This window comes from Branchiostoma floridae, chromosome 1, assembly GCF_000003815.2.
Source record: "Branchiostoma floridae strain S238N-H82 chromosome 1, Bfl_VNyyK, whole genome shotgun sequence".
Taxonomy (NCBI): domain Eukaryota; kingdom Metazoa; phylum Chordata; class Leptocardii; order Amphioxiformes; family Branchiostomatidae; genus Branchiostoma; species Branchiostoma floridae.
The window spans coordinates 8,785,280-8,806,093 of record NC_049979.1 but is presented as its reverse complement, the minus strand read 5'-3'; the positions used below and the strand labels follow the sequence as shown (position 1 = coordinate 8,806,093).

The 20,814-nt window shown below is 41.3% G+C and overlaps 4 protein-coding genes across 6 annotated transcripts in view; 2 read left to right on the top strand and 2 right to left on the bottom strand.

Moving 5' to 3' along the window:
* LOC118407632 overlaps positions 1-3,334 on the top strand; it is a 6,655-nt gene extending 3,321 nt beyond the window's left edge. For 2 of the 3 annotated variants that reach the window (XM_035808248.1, XM_035808179.1), the window contains 6 exons: positions 230-340; positions 645-716; positions 912-1,094; positions 1,237-1,375; positions 1,635-1,870; positions 2,866-3,334. In XM_035808248.1, the coding sequence (XP_035664141.1) occupies positions 230-340; positions 645-716; positions 912-1,094; positions 1,237-1,375; positions 1,635-1,870; positions 2,866-3,107 (983 nt within the window). In that variant the 3' untranslated portion in view covers positions 3,108-3,334. The remainder of the gene's footprint in view (positions 1-229; positions 341-644; positions 717-911; positions 1,095-1,236; positions 1,376-1,634; positions 1,871-2,865) is intronic. The other variant, XM_035808318.1, reaches the window with a different exon arrangement.
* A 398-nt stretch (positions 3,335-3,732) lies between these two features.
* On the bottom strand, positions 3,733-13,930 carry LOC118407544 (digestive organ expansion factor homolog). Its single transcript, XM_035808065.1, has 19 exons — positions 13,722-13,930; positions 13,175-13,229; positions 11,875-12,358; positions 11,576-11,667; positions 11,146-11,238; positions 10,779-10,866; positions 10,310-10,362; positions 10,061-10,146; positions 9,865-9,933; positions 8,599-8,716; positions 8,243-8,324; positions 7,897-8,053; positions 7,422-7,518; positions 6,822-6,907; positions 6,322-6,404; positions 5,865-6,013; positions 5,251-5,375; positions 4,911-5,009; positions 3,733-4,519 (listed from the first exon to the last, which is right to left on the bottom strand). The coding sequence occupies exons 1-19, from the start codon at positions 13,877-13,879 to the stop codon at positions 4,273-4,275; spliced, it is 2,421 nt and encodes an 806-aa protein (XP_035663958.1). The 5' UTR covers positions 13,880-13,930; the 3' UTR covers positions 3,733-4,272.
* Positions 13,931-14,145: 215 nt separating this feature from the next.
* Positions 14,146-16,734, bottom strand: LOC118407842 (dynein assembly factor 4, axonemal-like). The gene has a single exon (XM_035808424.1). The coding sequence runs from the start codon at positions 16,369-16,371 to the stop codon at positions 15,079-15,081; it is 1,293 nt and encodes a 430-aa protein (XP_035664317.1). The 5' UTR covers positions 16,372-16,734; the 3' UTR covers positions 14,146-15,078.
* A 162-nt stretch (positions 16,735-16,896) lies between these two features.
* The window catches only part of LOC118425877 (RNA-binding protein 4B-like), a 5,380-nt gene continuing 1,462 nt past the window's right edge, over positions 16,897-20,814 (top strand). The window contains exons 1-7 of the mRNA XM_035835010.1: positions 16,897-17,091; positions 17,994-18,121; positions 18,317-18,400; positions 18,968-19,092; positions 19,367-19,540; positions 19,960-19,971; positions 20,750-20,812. Coding sequence (XP_035690903.1) covers positions 17,043-17,091; positions 17,994-18,121; positions 18,317-18,400; positions 18,968-19,092; positions 19,367-19,540; positions 19,960-19,971; positions 20,750-20,812 — 635 coding nt within the window. The 5' untranslated portion in view covers positions 16,897-17,042. The remainder of the gene's footprint in view (positions 17,092-17,993; positions 18,122-18,316; positions 18,401-18,967; positions 19,093-19,366; positions 19,541-19,959; positions 19,972-20,749; positions 20,813-20,814) is intronic.

The window sequence follows — 20,814 nt, the reverse complement described above, 5'->3', positions numbered from 1 at the left end:
CTGCTTGGAGATTAACATTCATGTTGATATTTAAGTTTTCCGAGAAAATACGCTAGACCGAAAATCCACCTGCACGATACTGATGTATTGCGTAATACCGAAGATTGATAGCGGTGAGATCCATGAAAAATGCGGAAAACTATCTATACAAAGCTCCACGTACGGGGAAAGTGTAATAAGAGCGACCCTTGGTATAACGTTTTTCGATATGTTAGGACATGTTTTCCAGAGGCCTGTTCGTGGCGTGAGGACAGCAACAGCTGTTACCCGGGGACATGTCCCGCAGGTGTTCAATCCTGCACCTGCGCACCTGGCTTCGGAGGTCCCCACTGTCGCACAGGTGGGTTGTCTTTTTTACTACCTGTAAAAATCTCAGTGCAAGGAAGCAACCAGGTTGAATCATGGCTAACTTTTTAACCTGCTCAAGTAGCCGTTTGGTATCAAACATGTACTTAGTACTTGTTTCAGCAACGCAGCTGGGGGACTCAAAGTTAATACATGCTAGAATTCGCCCTAAGCTTAATCATACATAAAACGTGTAAAACGTGCATGATAGTGTGACATATCAACAGATAAGCCCTATCTACCTGATTCAGGTTTGAACTTCAGAAGTTCTATAAGTTGATTTTTTTTCTTCGTTCCAGTTCAGCAAGCTCCAGCTTTTCGTGATTGTTCCTATGAACTAACAGGAAACAATGAGCTTGGCACTGTAAAAGGTAATGTCTGTCTTGGTAAAGTTCTCCTTGTCTATTTCTATTTCTATTTCCATCTTTTATTCCCGTTGTTAATTGATTTGAAGTTACAGTGGACTGCTACGAGGGATAAGATATATTACTTTTGTACCACTCCATTTTTTTCCTCTTTCATAACCAACAGTATTCTAATCCTCAAGTTTCCATGTTTGATCCCAGGCAGTTGCAGCCAATCCATTGAGGATGGTGATGCAGGTTACTTCAACATGACCCAAGTTGAACGGATCAGGGTGAAGTGGACTGCGACCTTCCAGCCAGACTCCCTTCCTACTCTGCCAGTCTATGTTAAAAGCATGGCTCTCGGCATCACAGCAGCAAGTATTGTAGTATCACTGCAAAATGGTGAGAACCCCATTGACCATCTTGTTGTTCAAATCTGTTGCCATCAGATTTCATTTGCTTCTGAGACAAATTTGAAATCATTTGAACTAAAGTTTACATGACGATTGTGTATCCATTTAAGGAAAAACTGTTATTCCTCCAGAGAACTTTCAGATTTCTGCTTCTGCGACGACAACCTGCAGCACAGCCATAGGCACAGCAACAGCAGATAATCCCGAACAGGACATGTTCACCTGTGAGGAGGTCATCTCACTCGACTGGCCTGTCTCACATGGACAAGGGTAATGCTGATTCATTCTTCAATGGTTCACCATCAGTCTTTGCTACATGCTTGACTTCTGCACTGCAGGCATGAAACTACTTACAACGTTTAGCAGATTGACACAGTAGAGGAAAGTGTTGGAATTGTACTAAATTTGTCTTTAACCTTTTACTTTTTTAGTACAAAATTCGGATGGTTATGTTTGTTCTCACACAACAGTTATTTTTCAGTCACTGTTAGAGTAAGTACATTCTCAATTTTTCATTTCTATTTCCAAGGATACAAATCCTCCTGCAGGCCACAGCTGGAGGAAACATCCATCTGTACGATCGGGACAGCAACAGTGCAGTCATGGTCAAGTACTTCACTGGTTTCCAGGGTAACCACACAGCTGACATCATCTATGACATCAATGCTCCCGGACAAGGAACACCTTCACACGGTAAGACACCTTCACAAGGGACGACACCTTCACAAGGCAAGACACCTTCACAAGGGAAGCCACCTTCACCAGGTATGGCTGAACTAATGCTACATTCCCATGGGTAGTTATTGAGGTCCCGATAATGCAAAGCAATTTTGGATTACAAAGCAGTATTCTCAGGTTTTGGAGAATGGATCGGACTGTTCCCGTAGAATGCCATATCGAACAAATAGAACCCCCTGTTCTATTCCCAATACCTCAGTCAAAAACAGTATGCAACTATCATGCATGCAACAAATGCCTGTAACAGATATGTGTATTCTCCCATACATGTCAGAAACAGGGCATGTCTGCCCACCAACAAGGTAATGCTATGGAGTGCCTCCCGCTCTCGCTTTGACTGAAATTCTGACATCCCTATAATTACTGCAACTATAACTGCCCCCCTCCTCAAACTGTACTTGGTGGATGTAAAGAATGCATAGCATTTTTTTGCCTGTTCTGAAAGGATTTCAGGACCCCAAAAGCTAAACCCAAGTCAGTCGGTATTATCAACTATCACTAAGTTCGGAACACCCGTATCGAATGTTATTGCGGCCCAGGAATGACATAAAGCTACTCTCCTACAGAGATTGTTACTACTCTGCCTGGTGTTATAATAAACAACTACCTGGACATAAATGGAAACAGGTTTCAAGAAAGCTGTTATTCCCAGTAAAGAGGGTATCAAATACACAAGCCCATACCGCAAATACCATAATTACTTCACGAACTTTTGTGTACTACGGACTCTTGCTTGAAGTTGAAACACTTCTCTTTTTGTGGGTAGTACTATGTCCTAGTTAGTAGTCTGAATGAAAGTACCAAGCAATGGACCCATGGATTGCCAGACCCTGTGGGCTCGAGAACTAGAAGAGACACATTTTCACTCCAGGATGTACATGTACAACAGAGTTCAATGATTCTAAAAAATCTAACTTTAAACCTTTTTCAGCAACATGAAATAGTGTTATCGTTATATGTCCTCTCATCGTTATATGTCCTCATGAACTTTGCATGAAGTGAACATGAAGTTTGCTTTGCAGAACGTTCTACTGATATACCCTGGGTTCTCTATGGCGGGCTTGGTGCAGGAGTTGTCATCTTCCTCATCACCACTGTGGCTATCTGCTGCTGCTGCTACTGCAGGAAGGGCCAAAGTGACACCCGGCAAACAGCCTCCCCAGCCTCAAAGAACTGCTATAGCAACAGTGCCTACAACCCTGATTTTGACTCTCGTTACCAAAGCCCTTTTGCCTCTGCACCACCTGTACCAGTCAGTACATAGACTTTTCTTAGAGAAAGTCAGAAAGATTGTGTATATGAAGATCTTAAGCCTCACATGTACCAGACACACAAGCTTCAATAGATAAGGGAACTTACCAGGCTATGAATCTCAGTGAAATCTCTTAATGTGGTGGAAAAGTGCTGTGTTGCCTAATACGAATGCACTGTACAAAACTTCTGATATAGATACATGACAGACTTTGTACAGAATATTATTTATTTACTTAGCCAAGTGGCTGGCGTTCGCTAACGAGGCTTGCACAGGAAAACCTCGAAAAGACTCGTAGAACAAATATTGAAGAGGCCAGAAACAGACGCAAAGCAGCGGCAGCAGCAGCAGTGACCAGGCAGCAGAGTCAGCCCCAGTTCAGCTGTGAGCAGTGCGGACGACCCTGCAGGTCCAGAATCGGACTCCTGAGCCACCTGCGAGTGCACAACAGATGAGAGAGGAGGGCACGCAGAAGTCAGCATCGGACACGATGGACAACCACGATCTGTTTTCTTTACCAGGGCAGCTCTCTCAGTGACCCTTGAATATTACAATGTATGTAGTGGTGACATGACAAAATGTTAACAAGACAGAGTTTTCAGTGCTGGGTGAGAGGAGACTCACCAGTAACCCCATATAACAACAACAATGATCTTTATTGCATATCCATGCCCAACATGGGCTAAATGCACTCAGTTAAATAACTAAGTAAAGGTGTAGAAAAAAATAATGTTACATTCTATCCAAAACTACAGGGTCACACAGCAACACTAAAATATTCATCAGACAGCTGCATTCCTAATTATACACATGGCACTCTACCAACCAAAGGGAATGCAACAGTATTCAAAGTTAGAAATTGTTCACCACGCACATTGATGCACTTGTTTTTCATTACATGTAATGATGTACATCTAGATGCATGCCTGCCTGCTGTCCTGATCACTTTGAATACCTGCACTGCAGTGCAGTGACATGGCAGCCGTGCCTGGCATTATGTCTGCGGTTGTATATATAATAAATCATATTAGCATTATGTCTGTGGCTGGTAAAAATAATAATAAAAGCTATTTCAACTTGGTATGCAAGTTTTACTGAACGCCATAAAATTACTGATTTGTTACTAATGTTAGTCTTCAATGGATGATCAGGAAACCATACAAATGTGTAACACCATCTACCCTTGCTCCCCTGTCACAAACATGTGGACACTCTTTCCGGAGGTGATCATGTGTCCACACCGGCTGGCGCCCACCACAGCGGCAAGTCTCTGTGCGTCGTACTTGGTGTACAGCACCGTACAGGTCCTGTCCAACACCCCCTCCTCGCCGCCTGCCTCCAGCATGTTGCACAGCTCGCTGTAGAAGTGTGGGAAGAGCGGGAGCTCGTAGAACACCAGGCTGCGGATGCCTTTTATCCTGTACCTGCAGGGTAAATGGCAAACAGGAGGAGTTTAAATTCCGTATTTTCATTTAGGCTTTCATGTCAAAAATGATGATAAGTGTGCAAGTGAGATTAAAGTTATACAGTAGAATCCGTTTAATTGCACAGCCTATTTGCCAGCATAATTCGCGTAATTATCCGGCTGGTGCAATAATGCAAAGTTATCCAGTTGGACCGCAGAAGTGTGCGTTAATCCATTGTGCAATTACTAGTAACTGGCTTCTACTCTAGTATAGAGGTAATTTCGGAAATACACTTTACCTCTATCAAAACCAAACAGATTTCTTCTCACAGTGAAATAAAGACTGAGGTACATGTATATGACATGTACGTAGGCCAGCATATCTTTGGAGAACTCATTTTAGAACTTGCCTTCTGAAAAAGTGGAATCTCTCAGTAAACAGCAGGAATGGTCTGTCTCCCTGTTGGAAGTACTGCCGAGCACGGGAAATGTTGGCCTGGGTCGTATACCTGGTGGAAATTAAAGAAAACGATGTCAACAATATTGGATAGCAACAAGTCTACAACGACAGATGTCCATCATCTTTTGTAAGACAGAACAACTTTTCTTACCATAGTTGGATCCATCCATTTACTAGTACAAATGTAGTTTCCTCACTAAAAGACTGCTGTAATTTGACTTCAAGGAAAGAAGTGACAAGCTGACCTTATAATGACAGATTAAATGAGAAAACGGAAGTTTCACACTTACTCGCAGATCTGTGCAAAGGTGATATCCTCTTGTCTGAAGAAATTTCTGATCCTCACAAAGTCAAAGTAGGAGGGGATAAAGAACAGGGTGCGCTGCATGTTTCCATCTTTAATCTGGGGTAGGATCTACAGAAGTGGACAGGAAACATTCAGGGTTTATCACTAACCAAGGAAACAGATTGTGTGACTTCATGATTCATGGTGTATCAATACATCATCATTCCACATCTTCAAAAGCCAAACTCCAGAACCTTCTAAATATTGAATGATTGATCATTATGCAGTACTAAACATACATATGCAAAAGTATCAACAGTACCATACCACATGTATTCAACATACCATTTCATACATAAGTGATCTGATGCAACCAAGACAAAATGTATGCAAATAACTTGGATCTTTACAAGTTGATCAACTGATATCTTTACAGCTTTTTTTTCTAATAGTTTGTCTCTGACTAAAATTGCACATCAATGTCAACATTTGTAACACTTCAAACGTAATACAACATATTACAAAACACTACAACATATTACATTGTGCGTTCTGATATTAGGCCTGTACACCAAAACATCACTTTGCTGTACAATGAAAAAAAAAATAGTCGTATACCTGGGAGACGAAGAAGTTGAATCTTGCATCCGCTGCTTGTGTGAAGGAAGAGCACTCCACCCGTCGGAACACCTGCGGCAGCTGAAGGGCCACCTGGCATATGGTTCCCCTAGTGGGGGGGTTGGACACCTGCACCTTACCTGAATAATGTTGGCTAGTCAAGGAGGAACACAAACGAGGAAGTGTATCGAAGGAGTGAGACAAAACCTCTACTTTTTGGAAGTCCCTTAGATGATTTTTCCCACTGACACAGGCAATCATAGGTTCCTGTTTGTAGTGACCACTTTAAGTATGATAAATTTAAGTATGATAACAATAACAGTTCAACAGTTCAGAAATAAAATGCTGTGGATTAATGGACTGCCAGGCAATTTTCCTTGTACAGCCTTATACTTGTAGGTCTGTAGCAGATGGAAGTCATAAGCAGCTTGCATGATGTGAACTTGAATAAGGATATTGTGACATTGTTTGTTGAAGATGGCATTGATCTCTGGACTGGTGATGCTGCTGAAGATCAGGGTCTGTCTGTAGTACTTGGCCCTGAAATACATGGTGTAAAATACTTCATTCATTTATATAGATAAACATCTGTTACATACATGTACTAGTTCATTTCTTCAAACCCCTTCTATTCCTTCACTTTCACTTTCAAAAGAATTTGATCAAGGAACATCAGGTCTACAATTCCGTCAATTATTTGTATACTGATCACATTTAGCATACTACTAAATCAAATCTCAAATGCAGAGTTCGTCTTGCTTTTCATGTAATCTATGGCTCAATGATTGTATTGATAAAGTGGCAGGGATTCTGATCATGATCTCTGTCAACAGGGACTCTGATCCCGATCTCTAGATCTACCGGTAGCATCGCTGATCCTGCCAGATCATGACCTCTATTCTAACATATGGAATCAGTGTCCTAAGGTTTATGCAACGTGAGCATATAGATGCTCACCATCCATTCAGGTACCATATCCTGACCCTGGAGAAGTCTGTCTCATGTGTCTCCTTCGGCTGCAGGTGCATGTGCTGCATCAGGTGCTGTTGGGAGGTGATATCAAAAAGAAGAAAAGGTTACAAAACAAGGATAGAGCATGTTCTGTATTCACCTAGACCAGGTACCAGCCCGACGGCCGGAGGGTGATCCGACCTGTGGGAGGGATTTTTTTCATGTCATACCCACCTGAGAAAACCCCTGTTTTGATGCGAAATGCGCCAGAAGTTGAACAAATTTGGTGCCCTCGAACAAAAAGTGTTGTAATGTTCCAACGTCCGAATCAGGTATTCAAACTTTCGATGGCACCGCACTCGTCCCGCTCGAAACAGTTTGATTTATTCAAATGGAGCCAGTGTGATACAACTTAGAGCCGGTCTGATACGGAAGTTATCACCCGGTCCGGAACACCCGTATCCAACATTTTCGCGTCACAGGTATGACATAAAAGAAAATCTTAAGATCTGAGGAGCACCATCTTGATAAACCAAAGCTACAGACATCCAACAATGTCCCACCTATCTCTGTATTACTTCAGATCTGGTACATACTAGTAGTTACCTGTATGTGCTCCCAGTTCTGCATGAGGTAGGTATCTGCCTGGTCCAGGATTAGGACTTCAATGGATGACAGGAAGTCATAGTCTCTGTCCTTTTCCCTGGGGAATGGCAAATGGTAGCACTGTGTTATCATAGACAGCTCTTCTGTTCAGCAAGGCTGGTGTCCCACTGTCAATGACTTTGTGGATTGCCAAAAGGATTCCAAATTTAAAATCAAAAGAGAGTCCAGTGTACTAGTATCTTCTGTCTAAAAATCTACCATCGGATGTGGAAAACGTCAGCTATTCCCTAAAAACTGTGCAGTGATTGAGAGGGCACATTGCACCATTGCTGCCAAAAATGTTGTCTAGACCTTGCAGATTTCTTGAACAAGAAATTTTCCTACTGCAAGACTTTATCAAACCAAAAAGTAAAACCCAACACAACTGCAAAAGGCCAAGTGGGAACTTAGACAATGACGAAATTTCGATTTATACCCTTCTGCACCGATGACTGTCCTGAGTCCCAGAGGAGAGGCGATGATGATGTCTGACAGGTAGAATGGGGAATACAGGCGGATGTTTCGTCTGGACACGGCCAGGCCGATCCTGAAGTGGTCGTCAATGTTTCCAGCAAAAGTGGCTTCAAAATCCTCTGGGGAAAGCAAGGAACAGTACACAATGTAACATGGTCATCAGAAAATTCAAAATGAAGACTACTACTCATGATCATTGACATCACTAAGGTTTGCAGTGTTTGGTACTAAAACAGTATATCAACCTTCCTTACTAAGAGACCCATAATTTCTACTACGAATCACAATTTTACCCTGCTCATACATACCTGGAAGGGGGACTTTTGGAGGAGCATGTTCTATCTCGGAATATTCATCCTGGAATCTCTTCTTGTTCATCACTTCTACAGGCTGCAGAAACAAGACTTTATATTGATTAAGACGTTCATTTAAGGAAACAAAAGGAAATGTTAAGTGACAAGTTAACCACAATATCAAGTTGTCTGAGCAATCTAATCTGTACTAATGACGTTGATCCAAGCATTAACAATTCTGCCTATAGTGATCGCCTGTTTACTGTAGCTATTTTCTTCAAACCATTTGAGTGTTTGGCAGGAGCAATAGCTTCTCAATTGATAAATACAAAATATTTCCATTCAAAAGAGGCAATCATCTAAACATGTACCTTCCCGTCTGGTCTCCTCATGAGCTGGGTGATGATGTGTACAGTTCTGAGCGCTGCTTCTCTGAAGGGGACCACCAGCAGGACCTTCGGCCTGGTCAGTCCCTGGTCCTGGTACTCACTGCAACAGGTAAAAAAATTTAACAGGTACAGTCAAACCTGTATTAGCGGCCACCTTTGCATAACGGCCACCTGCCCATAGTGGCCACTTTTTGTCGGTCCCTTGGATTCGTAATGATTAAGAAATAGGCTTAGCGGCCACCTGTCCAACGCGGCCACGGCCACACGATTTCCGGTCCCGCAGGTACAAAAACACTGCCGATTACGGCCACGCGGACCGCTGATCTATGTTTCGGCACGCGTTCGGCCATATACAGCTGCCGTATCGTCTTTGATTTATTTTCAAAACAAAACTTCGTAAACTGGCGCTACCCATACCCGCCGACAAGCGAGGTCATATAAGGTCAATAGACGACACCAATATTACAGAGGTAAATTGCGTTAAAGTTACGTTCTAATACACTATCGCTTAGGTTAATTTTTATCACAAAAACTTTCTAAATGAATTGTTACAAAGACAAAATGATATGAACTTCAGACTATGGTGGATTTTATTCTTACATTTATTAAGAGATAAGTCTAAAATGACGAGACTTTTCTTGTGAGTACCACATTAGCATAATGGGCGAACCTGACGTGTGAACGCGGGAGGGAACACACGGACGGCGAAGTATCAAAGGATACAAGACGAAAGATCAAAGAAATATGACGATACCGGTCTCTTCAGACAATATCAACTGTAGAACATTTAAAACTTTTTATAGCTTTTGTTTTCTTAATACATATAGTGTAAAATCATTGCAGTACATGTACAGTACTGTATTATGTGAATAAAGATCAGTGGGTACTAAAACCATGTGTAACTTATTGCTTGTGGTCAATTAATTAGCATATTCTCTATAGTGGCCACCTCTCTATAGTGGCCAATTTTGACCAGTCCCTTGAGTGGCCGCTATAGACAGGTTTGACTGTACTGTAATTCTTGATTTGTCAATGGTAACTTAATTTTAGCGACTTGAGCGGTCACTATTGACCCGTCTTTGCAATGACATGTATTTGTTCCCTAAGCTGAAGGCTTTGTTCCCACAAGCCAGGTGTGTCTAGATGGCTGCATTTCAAAGTGGACTTACGTGTATCTTTGAAGCGGCATCTACAATGTATGCTAGTCATACTTGAATGCTGGTTGTAACTATGCAAACAAGAACTTACTCTGAGTCTGGATCAACTTCTGCCCCAAGTTTCAGCTTGGTATTGTGTCTTGTTACCACACTTCGAGTCCTGTATAAATGTGAAAGGTATTTCATCACAACAGGTCTAAAATAGTATGTAAGTTTGTAGCACTAAGATTTGCTTCATAAAGAATGTGACTCACAAAGTGTTCATACTAGCAAACTAAGTTACATACTTCAGCACATGGTTTAGGGCATGTAGGCAGTACAGCTTTCTCAACTCCTCTCCATTTCGGTGTGTTCTCTCTGAGTAGTACAGGTCCTGCAAATGGAAGTGAGGATTTGTATATGTGAGAAAGACACTGGCGAAAAATTTTCACAAACTTCATTGACTTCACTAAAACTTCATTGACTATGGAATCAAAGCTGATGTCAACTCAGAAATGGAAAAACAGTTCATACAATGTTATACAATGCGTAACTACCTTGTATCCGTGCATCAGTGAAAACAGCTCCCTCTGCCTTGCTGTGAACTCACCTAGACAACAATATCATAAAACAGCAATGTGGTCTTCATGAAAGCGTTGATGTTAAAAGGACTACAACTGCAGATGCTATGGGTTTGTAAAAGTGACATAAAAACAAAGACGGTTTTTTTACACAACACAGGAATGCATGTATGAAAAGTGTACTGACTTATAGTGCTTATCTTTCTACAGTACTGAGATAATGATAATGATCATCATCACCCAAGCGTGCTGATTGCATGGATGGCCGTGACTCTCATTGCCAAGATGATAGCCTGCCTTTAAGTTACTAAAGTCATATGAAAAAAGCCTTCACAATTCCTTTATTCTTCATACCGAGCTCCAATTTGTTAAAGGTAGGTAAATGTGTAAGGCAATGTCCATAATATAATTGTATGATGCTCAAAAAACAATCTGACAAACCAACCGTCTGATGACGATTTTACTTCCTCTGCATTTTTCTGACTGTCTGCTCCATTCACATCAATCCAGTTAGTACAGAGAAGTCCCTTAACCTGTTCATAAGTAAAAAAGACGCTGTCAGTCTATTTACAGATTTTTTTGAAAAATGCAAACATGACAGAAGAGTCTGACATTAAATTTTACATTGAACCAAACAGTGCCGTTCTTGTATCTGCGCCTCATCTTATTTGTGTGTTCAATTACATCAGCTATCAATCACCAACTTGCAGTGATGTGAAATCATTCTTTAATCAGAGATATCTTTAAAGGGAAGAAAGGACATCTATCAATGGATTTTACTGTACAAGAAATATATGGTCAACAATGCTTACATTCATTTTGTTGATGCTGTCCTTGTTGACAGTGATGCTGCTATTGGGAACCTCTGTACAGAAGGTGTGCACAAGTCTGCCGAGACCTTTCCACTGCAGGATATAATCACATCATACACCTATGAATGAGGGGTGGGCATTCTTACAAAAGTTTGGTTTGATTAGGTCTGGGGTACTGCATTATTATATAGCTACAGCTGTCATAGCAGAGAGCATGTTGTGAGTAAGTAAGAAAGTTTCCAATATTGAGAGAAAGTATTGAAACAGCATTTACAAAACAAATTGAGTACAAAAAATATGGAGTCCTAAAACTTTTTTTTACCTATCTTAACACTAACTTCACAACAACAAGTAAAATACAAGTAAGTAAGTGCATCACACACAATATTGTAATAGTGACTAGACCTATGCAATCTATCAAAACACAAACCATTGCCTCCTTCCTCGTCCAGTTGCTCTGCTTCCCCAGCTTGTCTACCTGGTCTTCCTGCAGTTCAGTGGTCAGATGATGCCAAAACGGGTCTGCAGCGTAAGGAACAAGCACAGTATACCCAGTACCATGAGTCAGTATGCAACATTGACCTGTAACTCTTTCCTGTGGCTAAATTGTTACTGTGTGAAGATATCTATAAGAAGACTTTGCGAAAGTGATACAAAACAAAATGTTTAATCTTTTCTGAAGATAAATACTACAAACTGTGACAAAGTAAAAGTGGAACATAGTATTACCTTTTCCAGTCGTGGACTTTTCTTCTTCGAGGTCATCTCCCTCACTTTCTCCATCTGAAGACCACTGTCCTTCCTTCTCTTGCTCCTCCCTGTCTTCTTGTTCTTTTGTCGCTTTAAGCTTCTTTTTTATCTTCCTTTGCTCTAGGATTCCATCTTGTCCATCATCTTCTTTTTTCCTCTTCTTTCCCTTTAGAGTTTTTTCTTCTTCAGTGGATTGGTCCTCAGGAATAGCTTCCTCCTCCTCATTGTCAGTACTGACATCTTCAGCATCACCCTCTTCCTCTTCAATGTCTTCATCACTTTCAATGTCATCCTCCTCCTCCTGTACACTATCCTTCTCCTCCTCCTCCTCCTCCTCAGATTCTGAGATCTCTTCAGAGGAGCTCTGATCTCTGTTTGACTGGAGTGATGTTACTAGGAGATCATACGCTGTCTGCCTCTCATCTTCACTCTCACTGGATGATGATGATGATGCTTCATCATTCTGCAAAACATTACTTCACTTTAATTTCTATCATCGAGGTATTGACCTCCAAAAATCATAAAGTCAAATCTAATGATTGGGACCGCGTGGTATTATGTTCGCCTCGTGACCGAGAGGTTGCGGGATCGAATCCGCCTGCCGTGCTGCCGATCTTGTGCCCCTGGGAAAGGCACTTTACACGAACTTTCCTCACTTTACTCAAGTGAAAATCAGTTGTCCCTCGGATAGGACGTTAAATGGAGGTCCCGTGTCTGGGGAGAGCCATACCCCGGGCGCGTAAAAGAACCCGCCACATGTGCGATGGTGCGGTGTGAGCGGTTCAAAACCTACAGTACCTTGGCCGCACCTGGGGCAATTACTGTCGTATTGAGGTCACCTGAGTGGCGCCGAATGGCAGCTCGCTCCAGACACTTGCGACAGTCGTATTGAGGTCACCTGAGTGGCGCCGAATGGCAGCTCGCTCCAGACCCTTGCAATATAGCCCCGCCTATTGTAAGCTCCTCGCAATTCAGCCCCTGGCTGCAAAGAGTGAGTAGTCGGCCCACCCAATAACCAATAACAATGATAGGCAATACCAATTATTGTATTAATTTATGATTTTTTATAATTCATAGTTCATTCATATGTTATCAAATCAAGTTTTATAAAACACAATAAACATCAAGTCAAGTCAAACGAAATTGCCCCCATGAAGATCCATCACTACTTTCTTTATATATGATTCACCACACCCTGCACATGACTCATGCAAAGCAGTATAGTGTTACTACTGCAATTACAGGGTCGCATACTAATGATAGCAAAATGTATTGAAACCTTATCTGGTCTTGACTGTTGACTTGATTCTCCCTGTGCTTTCTTCAGTGCATCTCTGTAAACATTGTGAGAGTTATTTTATTTTCACACACAAAAAAATCATTCAACATTTTGATATAGCATTATGATATAGCATACCTTAACCGATAGGTGTTTTATCTATTTTCAAGCCCCACTGCACAATTTCCTTGCTTCTAATTATAGATTAAGAATTATCTTCGGACAGGAACAACATTGAAATTCCGGTTTGAACCGCTCTTGTTGCGTGTTGACAAACATTATGTTTATATATTTGTTTACCCGAATAATTTCACGCTTTTTGGCCTACTTGTTCGTACAGTTTGGGAAAACGTGCAAATACAACGAGAGCAGTCTTAGCAAGTAAATGATAAGGGAAAGTTCGCTAATTTGTTCGGGCATCGCTGTGGACAACAAATTGTTGTGAAAAATCAGAAATTATTTCTGAAACACGTGCAAGCGCAAGCATGTTGTTCTACGCCCCCCTCCCCATGTGACACAGGCACTGTTTTCCATCACCGATCCTTACTTTTCTGCTTGCTGTCTGCGGCGTAGATACTCTTCCTGTTGATATCTAGCTTTAGAGTTAATCTCTGATAACTTCAGAGCCCTGTTTATTTGTCGTTGCTTCGCTTTCTGTCTATCTTCTCGTCGGCGGCCTCCTCTTCCACCACGACCACGCGCCATTTTGGATTATCACACTTTGAGATAGGTGACCAGCAGTGTAGTGAAATACTTTTGAATTTTACTGTACTTAATATGAAGACAAAATTTTTCTTACAAATTATTAAACAAAGCATCTTTTGAAAGGTGATTCTACAATAAGACAAATGTCAGTAATTTGATGAGTAAAAGGTCCGCGATAAGTATTTTTCCCCTTCAATGAAATGAATCATGCCAGACGATACCACCCACATATCTGGGGAGAAACTTTTTATTTTCACTCTCGCATCAGTTTTGGGGTTCCCAGAGGATGTTATCCATACAATCAACATGGCCTGATGTTAAACAAAGTAAAACTAGTGAAGTGAAATATCTGGAACATGTTACAGTTCTCCTCCCCACTGTGACCTCACATCTGCTTGAAGAGTGGAGTTAAACTTTGGGTTTGATTTGAACAGCTTTTGCTGTCCCCAAAGATGTCATACAACTGATTTGAAATTGATAAGAGAAAGCATTAACCACACTTTTTGCATGGCTAGTGATATACCAAGACTGCACTCATGTGTACTGTTCAGTATTTTGATGATTGGAACAAGAACTTTACTTACTACTGGGAAGTTGCCAAAGTTGAAACTTTAATGATAATAACTCTGAGGGATGAATGTACAATTCTATGAATGATAAAAGTTATACAAGAGGGAGACATTATCAGTTTATCACTCTATAGTTTAGAAAATTTACCTATAATCTACTCTAGACTTAAGTTCAGACAAGAAAAGCAAACCTCAAATAGACAAAGGCAGTCAGGAAATCTGGATACTACCTATCTACAGTACTTTACTAAAAGTATTTCAGCAATGAGTGAAGGTGACAGGTCCTGCACTTCTTACAAATACAGTGATCATACAAAACACGAAATCATACCACAAATGCTAAAAATTCAGCTACTGGCTGAAAAAATTTATTTTGACAAATGAACTGATTTTTCAACTTCATGACATGAATTCATATAAAAAAGGCCTTAATATGTAAATCATTCTAATAAATGCATTAACATGCCATTCAATACTAGTCTATCCGATGCAATTTTGGAATGTGTTACAGAGTAAAAAAAATTCAAAATTTTAATCAAACCTATTTGTTGGAAACATATCAGAAATTTTGGCTTACAAATCATACCAGGTCCCGTAAATGGGTCAGCAAACAAACAAACGGTTTCTGCTCTAATCTAATGATTCTAATGCGTCATTGTCATTCTTGCCAGTGCTACCCTGTATGATTTGCCGAATTCTTTCAGCATCTTGTGCAAGAGTCTCATTCTTGGGATCAATTTTCAGTGCTGCTTCATAGTCCATCAAACCTTCAACATACATCTCCAGCTGACAGAGAGACGTGCCTCTCCTCACGTGGGCTTTACACCTGGCTGCTGCGTTCGCAGGTACAGGAGGGGTCAACAGCTCCAGTGCCCGAGAGCTGTCCTGCGCAGCTTTGTGAAAGTTCCTGATCTGCAGGTGACAGGCAGCTCTATTGGAATAGAGAGCTGGCATCTTACTGTCCATTCGGATAGCTTGTGAGTATGCATTCACGGCGGCAAGGACGTTCCCAGACTTGTAAAATCCGTCGCCCTTTTCCTTCAGCCACAGGGGATTTTTCTCTTCCTCACTTAAGTTTGGATCATCGATCTCAGCAGCCCGCATGGCTTCTGTCTGCTTCTTCAGCCACTCCTCCTCCTCATGAAGCTTAGATTCCCTCACAGGGGTTGGGAAGACCCTTGGTGTAAAGGAAACCTCAATCTTCCCTTTGGACCTGATAGCTGGAATGTTGGCATCATCATCATCAAACATGGACAACTTACTTTTAGCAGTCTGCTCCTTTTTTTTGGCAGGTTCAATCTTTTGCGCTGTATGTGCACTGACTGGTAGCTTCTGCCCTTCCTCTTTAGCCACCTCATTTCTTCGCTCTAGTTTCTCAGGCTTGACTTGATTCTCATCCCTCTTAATAATTTCACTCTGAACTTGCTGCTGTTTCCAAGTTTCCAGCTCAGTCATCGCCTGCTCACGCTCAGCTTTCTTTGCATTTTCAACCCTTCTCCTTTCCTCTTCCTCTAGTCTCATCTGCTCACGAAGTGCGTACTTCTGTTCCTGTCTCTTCCGTTCTGCTGCAGCTTTCTTTTGTTCTTCTGCTCTCTGTTGCGCCTTCTCAATCTCCTTCTCTCTCTTCTCTATCATAGCTTTCTTGTCACCAGCATCAGACGCTGCAAGCTGGGTCCAGATACCGGGGTCTTTCTTGACAAGCTTGAAGACGACTGTGCCATTTCCCACCTGAGCCGTGCTTTTATCATCCACCACGGGTGCGAACAGGTCAACCTCAAACAAGTAGGGAGGGTAGTTCACCTTGATGTATTTGTCTGTGGAGAATATATCTGTCTTCCTCGCCTGTACGCCCTTGAGCGGGACTGTGATGAACACAGACGTCTCAGTCTCTTCCCAAGTGTAGTCTTTCACGGTGATCGGCATGTCTGCGTCAGATTCAGGAGAATGAAGGACGTTATATGAACGATAATGTCCTTGGGAGAACACAATAAGTTTCTGTCGATCTTGATATTCACACACAGAGAGTTTCTGCCTTGACAGAGGGAAATACTGGCGGATTTGCTGTACAGATACGAAGTGGACTAGATCGATTACACAGGTTACTATGGTTTTCAGACAGCCATTTTAGAATGCTACATTCATATCATAGGGAAGATAATTTCTAGTGTACACCTTACATACCATACACTGAAAACAACAATATTATTTGAGGTACTCTTAACAGAATTTAGTTCAATACATACGTGATGTATGCAGTAGAATGATTAGATGGCTCATATGAGCAATTTTTAATGAACAGGTCTAATTCCTAATTACTCTTTGGATGGTATATTCTACACTACTATTCTGTTACCTTACACGTGATTGGTCAACAGGAATGGTTCAGGAAATTTGTTGAAAATTGGACCAATCAGAAGTACTTTAACTAGATGATCTGCTTGCCTCCCAATGTCACGTGGTTAGCAGTACCGCCATTTTGCCGAGTCTAGCGAGTGTGGAAAGGGTTTGCTTCAGGGGAATTTTCGCGTTTTTTTTCGCGGTGTAAGGGGTAGTTCAGGCATTCTTAAGCATTCCGCGCTTCCACAGAAGGTAGGATGTCGTTCAACCGTGGTAGGCCATTCCCTGGGCGGAACAGTAGCAAAGGTGAGGTGTTGAAAGTGAGACCGTCTTTGTGTGTGTCAGGGTTTGTGTCAAAATTCGTGAGACATATACGGCGTCCCGTGGCGCTGCACGCTGTGCCCGCTCGTCGGTCCCTGTTGCAGATGTACTAGTATATGAGCTGAGCGTATGAGATGTCTTACATGGATGTTGATGCGAATGATGTTCTCGGACACGAATAAAGCGTAAATTTTGTGTGAAACACACGAGCAGGTGCTGCAGGCGCAGGGCAGCTTTGACATGCTAATCCCCTGATCTCCCATCATGCAACACTGTCTCATGTGCAAAAAGTCAACAGCATTTATAATAGTTACTTGATCACCAAGAAGACTAGCTTGTTTAGCTGCAACCATCAAATATTGACATTGTCTGAATGGTGTCTAGAGTCAGATCTTGAATGTATAGCAGCATCAATCCTTTCAGTTTGTACCCCCAGTAGATTACTAAATTACTCTATCAAGTCAAGTGTATCACTTGAGTCAAGTCAAGTATCATTTGATTGATTTTGAATCATTCCCTTACTTTATAATGGAGCAGATAAAAAATTAAACAATGTGTTTTCAGTGAAAGTCTAAAGGAAATGTACCAAAAAATCTACCTTTGTAGCAGTCATTTAGTCTAAACCTTTTTATGTGTGATAACATGGGTAGTTTCAAATCCACCATGGTAAAAAGTCTCCTGGCAAACCATCAGACATTATAGAAATATGGCTTACACCGAACACAGACTGCTTTGCAACAAAAAGGAGTTGCTGCAATATGGTCGGATTAAAAGAATTCATACATTACTGTAGCCTCATTGCCTCAATTGCTTCTGATATAATACTGTAAGTGAAACACATACAAACTGTCACTGAATTCATGGTTATATTTTGTTTGTCTTCACAGGTGAGATGACGACCAAGTTATATGTGGGAAATGTGCCACAGCCTGCTCGGAAGAAAGACTTGCAGGACTTGTTCGAGAAATTCGGCAAAGTAAATGAGTGTGACATTATCAAGAACTATGGCTTTGTGGTAAGTTGATTACAGAATCCATATTCCAGATCAGTGCAGATTTAAAGATTATCTGAAAAGATGATAGAATAGTCTGTGTCTACAGTTTTCAACATATCACAAGCAATGTCATGTCTTCATGTATGAAAAGTAGTACTTCTCTCCATAAAAAATCGATTTGAAAGTGTTTCATCATGTATGTCATTTTTGTTGCAGCATATGGATAATGAGCAGGATGCTAATGATGCCATCAAGGCGTTGACCAACACTGAATGGATGGGAACAAGAATCACTGTTGAGGTACAGTGTACAGTAGTACTAGAATTTTCTTCATAATTGGCTGGATTACTCTTTAGACTTTCCTCTTTCTGGCAGTATCAGTCGTGCTTGCCGGAAAAATCTGCTTCATCTGTTTTATCCAATGCGAAAATGCCCGATTTTGTGCATCATTTTTGACATGAAAATAATGGTTTTTCCCTATAATTTTTTCAAAATTAAAGAAGTTGAAGGATAGAAACTCAGTTGGTGTTGTAGCTGAAGGAATATCCTCTCACCCCATAACCAGCTATTTGTTTCAGGATAATTCCCTGGAAGAGATGGTCGCTAGACTTCAGGGTGTGCCGCCACCATTTGAAACCCCAAATAAACTGGGGTGTGCCCCCTTATGTAACATAGTTATGTTATCTAGCATTTTGATACCATTTTGTTTTTAACCTTTGGAGTTATTGATGAATGATATGTTATAATTTTTTTTTTAAATTACTGCTTTTTGCGATGTAATCTTTGTTTTGATGTACAGTTTTTGTGTTATGTGATTTAGCATAGGATGATGAGTAATCTCATTGTGTTTCCCTGTTGCTTGTGTAGATGTCCAAGAGTAAGGTGCGCACACAACCAGGCCAGGGGAGCCGGGGAGAGTGCTACAGATGTGGCAAGATGGGCCACTGGTCCAGAGACTGCCCTACAGACGGGGGGAAGAGAGGCAGGGGCGGGTAGGCATCTCATCTTCATCTGATTTTCTGTTTCTTATTACATAGACTCACATCAACTGGAATAGGAGCAAGTGGCCTCGAAACCTTGCTATGTCATTTGGAGCGCCAAAGACATTTTGGCTTACCAGTATTCCTTTCTGTTTAAATCAAAGTTTAAATCATAACATAAATGTCATCAATAGTTCTGAAACAAGAAAAACTAGCAGAGACTAGCTTAAAAACACAAGTTAAGTAGGAGACTGTTGTATCTTAAAGACTTAATTTACGCCTCTAGCGGTGGTGTTGGCGGTGGCCGTGGTCCACCCCCACCTGCGTACGATGACGGGTATGACCGGGACCGGGGAGATCGGTACGGAGACTACATGCAGCGGAGACTGCCGCCTCCCCCTCCTGACTATTACTACAGGATGCGCTACATGGATCCGGTATATGACAGATACAGGGATAGGTGAGTCTCCACCATAGTGATCCCAACAATAATGTAAGATAATGATTAGGGTTGAAGGTAGTGCTGGGTGATACAAAGAACTGTCTTAAAACTTATAGAAGTAACTGTAAATGGGTGTGACAGTCACATTGCACTGTGAAATGGCTCCTTGCCTAAAAGAACCTGGGTAAGTCTAGTAATTGGGTGGGAAGGGATGATTTGGGTGGTAAAAGTAGCACAATGATTCATCCTAGCAACATAGTTTTCTTCTGCAGAAATGTTATTTTACGAGGTGGTGGTGTTAAACAAAGGTGATTCTCAAGTATAATTTTCAAAGAAGGGAAAATCACTTGAAATCGTACTGCAGGAGAATTCAGTGAAATGTAAGTGCCTTGTTACTAATTATACTTTTGTTTTTCTTTTGGTTGTCATCTTGGCAGGTACTATGAGAGGTGGGTTTTGCTCATGTTTGATTATTCAGTGTCTGTAGTCTGTTCCACTGCAGGGAATTGTCTTACTGCAGAATTTTAATGAAAAGCTAAATCTGGTGCTGTTTAGTGATCCAAAACTGCATCACTTGACACAAAGACAAAATTTATATCAAGAACCATTGATGATATCCACAAATTGATAATATATGATTAAGAATAAGAGCGTGAAAACCAAGTCTTTAATCTGAGTCTGACATTGGGTGTTGAGGGTTGTGGGAGAGCTGTGGTGAAATCTTTGTAGTTTTTATCCTGTTAATTATGTCACCTCTGTTGGAATTAATTCATAGAAAGGGGATTCTGCGCTGTGTAACAGGCTAAGTGTCACGCTCACCGCTGCTGCTTCACCCTTCCTATGTTGCACAGAGGTTCTGTTGTGTAACTTATTTGCTGCTTTCACATGTCCGCATCAAGGCTTTAAACAATAGCTTGAGCACCAGCCAAGTTGCTGAAGCTAGGCTTGTTTTCCTATTAGGGTTTTACTGGTCTTAGTAGTAAGTATATTTTCAGTGATAGCTTGAATATAAACCCTAATATGACACCAGGGGAAACAGAAGTAAAATGTTGAGCCATGAAATTGTTAAATCTAAGTATGTGAAGTGGGTTAGACTAGGTACTTGACATAGTGGCAAAAGGTTGAAAGGGGTTTCTATGTGGGTGTAAAAAATACAGACCAGCACCAGTAACCATGTCTTCCCTTTTCTCCTTCCATGGGACAACCTGTCAACCCTGCACCTTGCAGGCTGTCTGAAAGCAAACACAGGTTAGGACCCAGCACAATAGGCACACCTTCTTCTGTTCCCATGT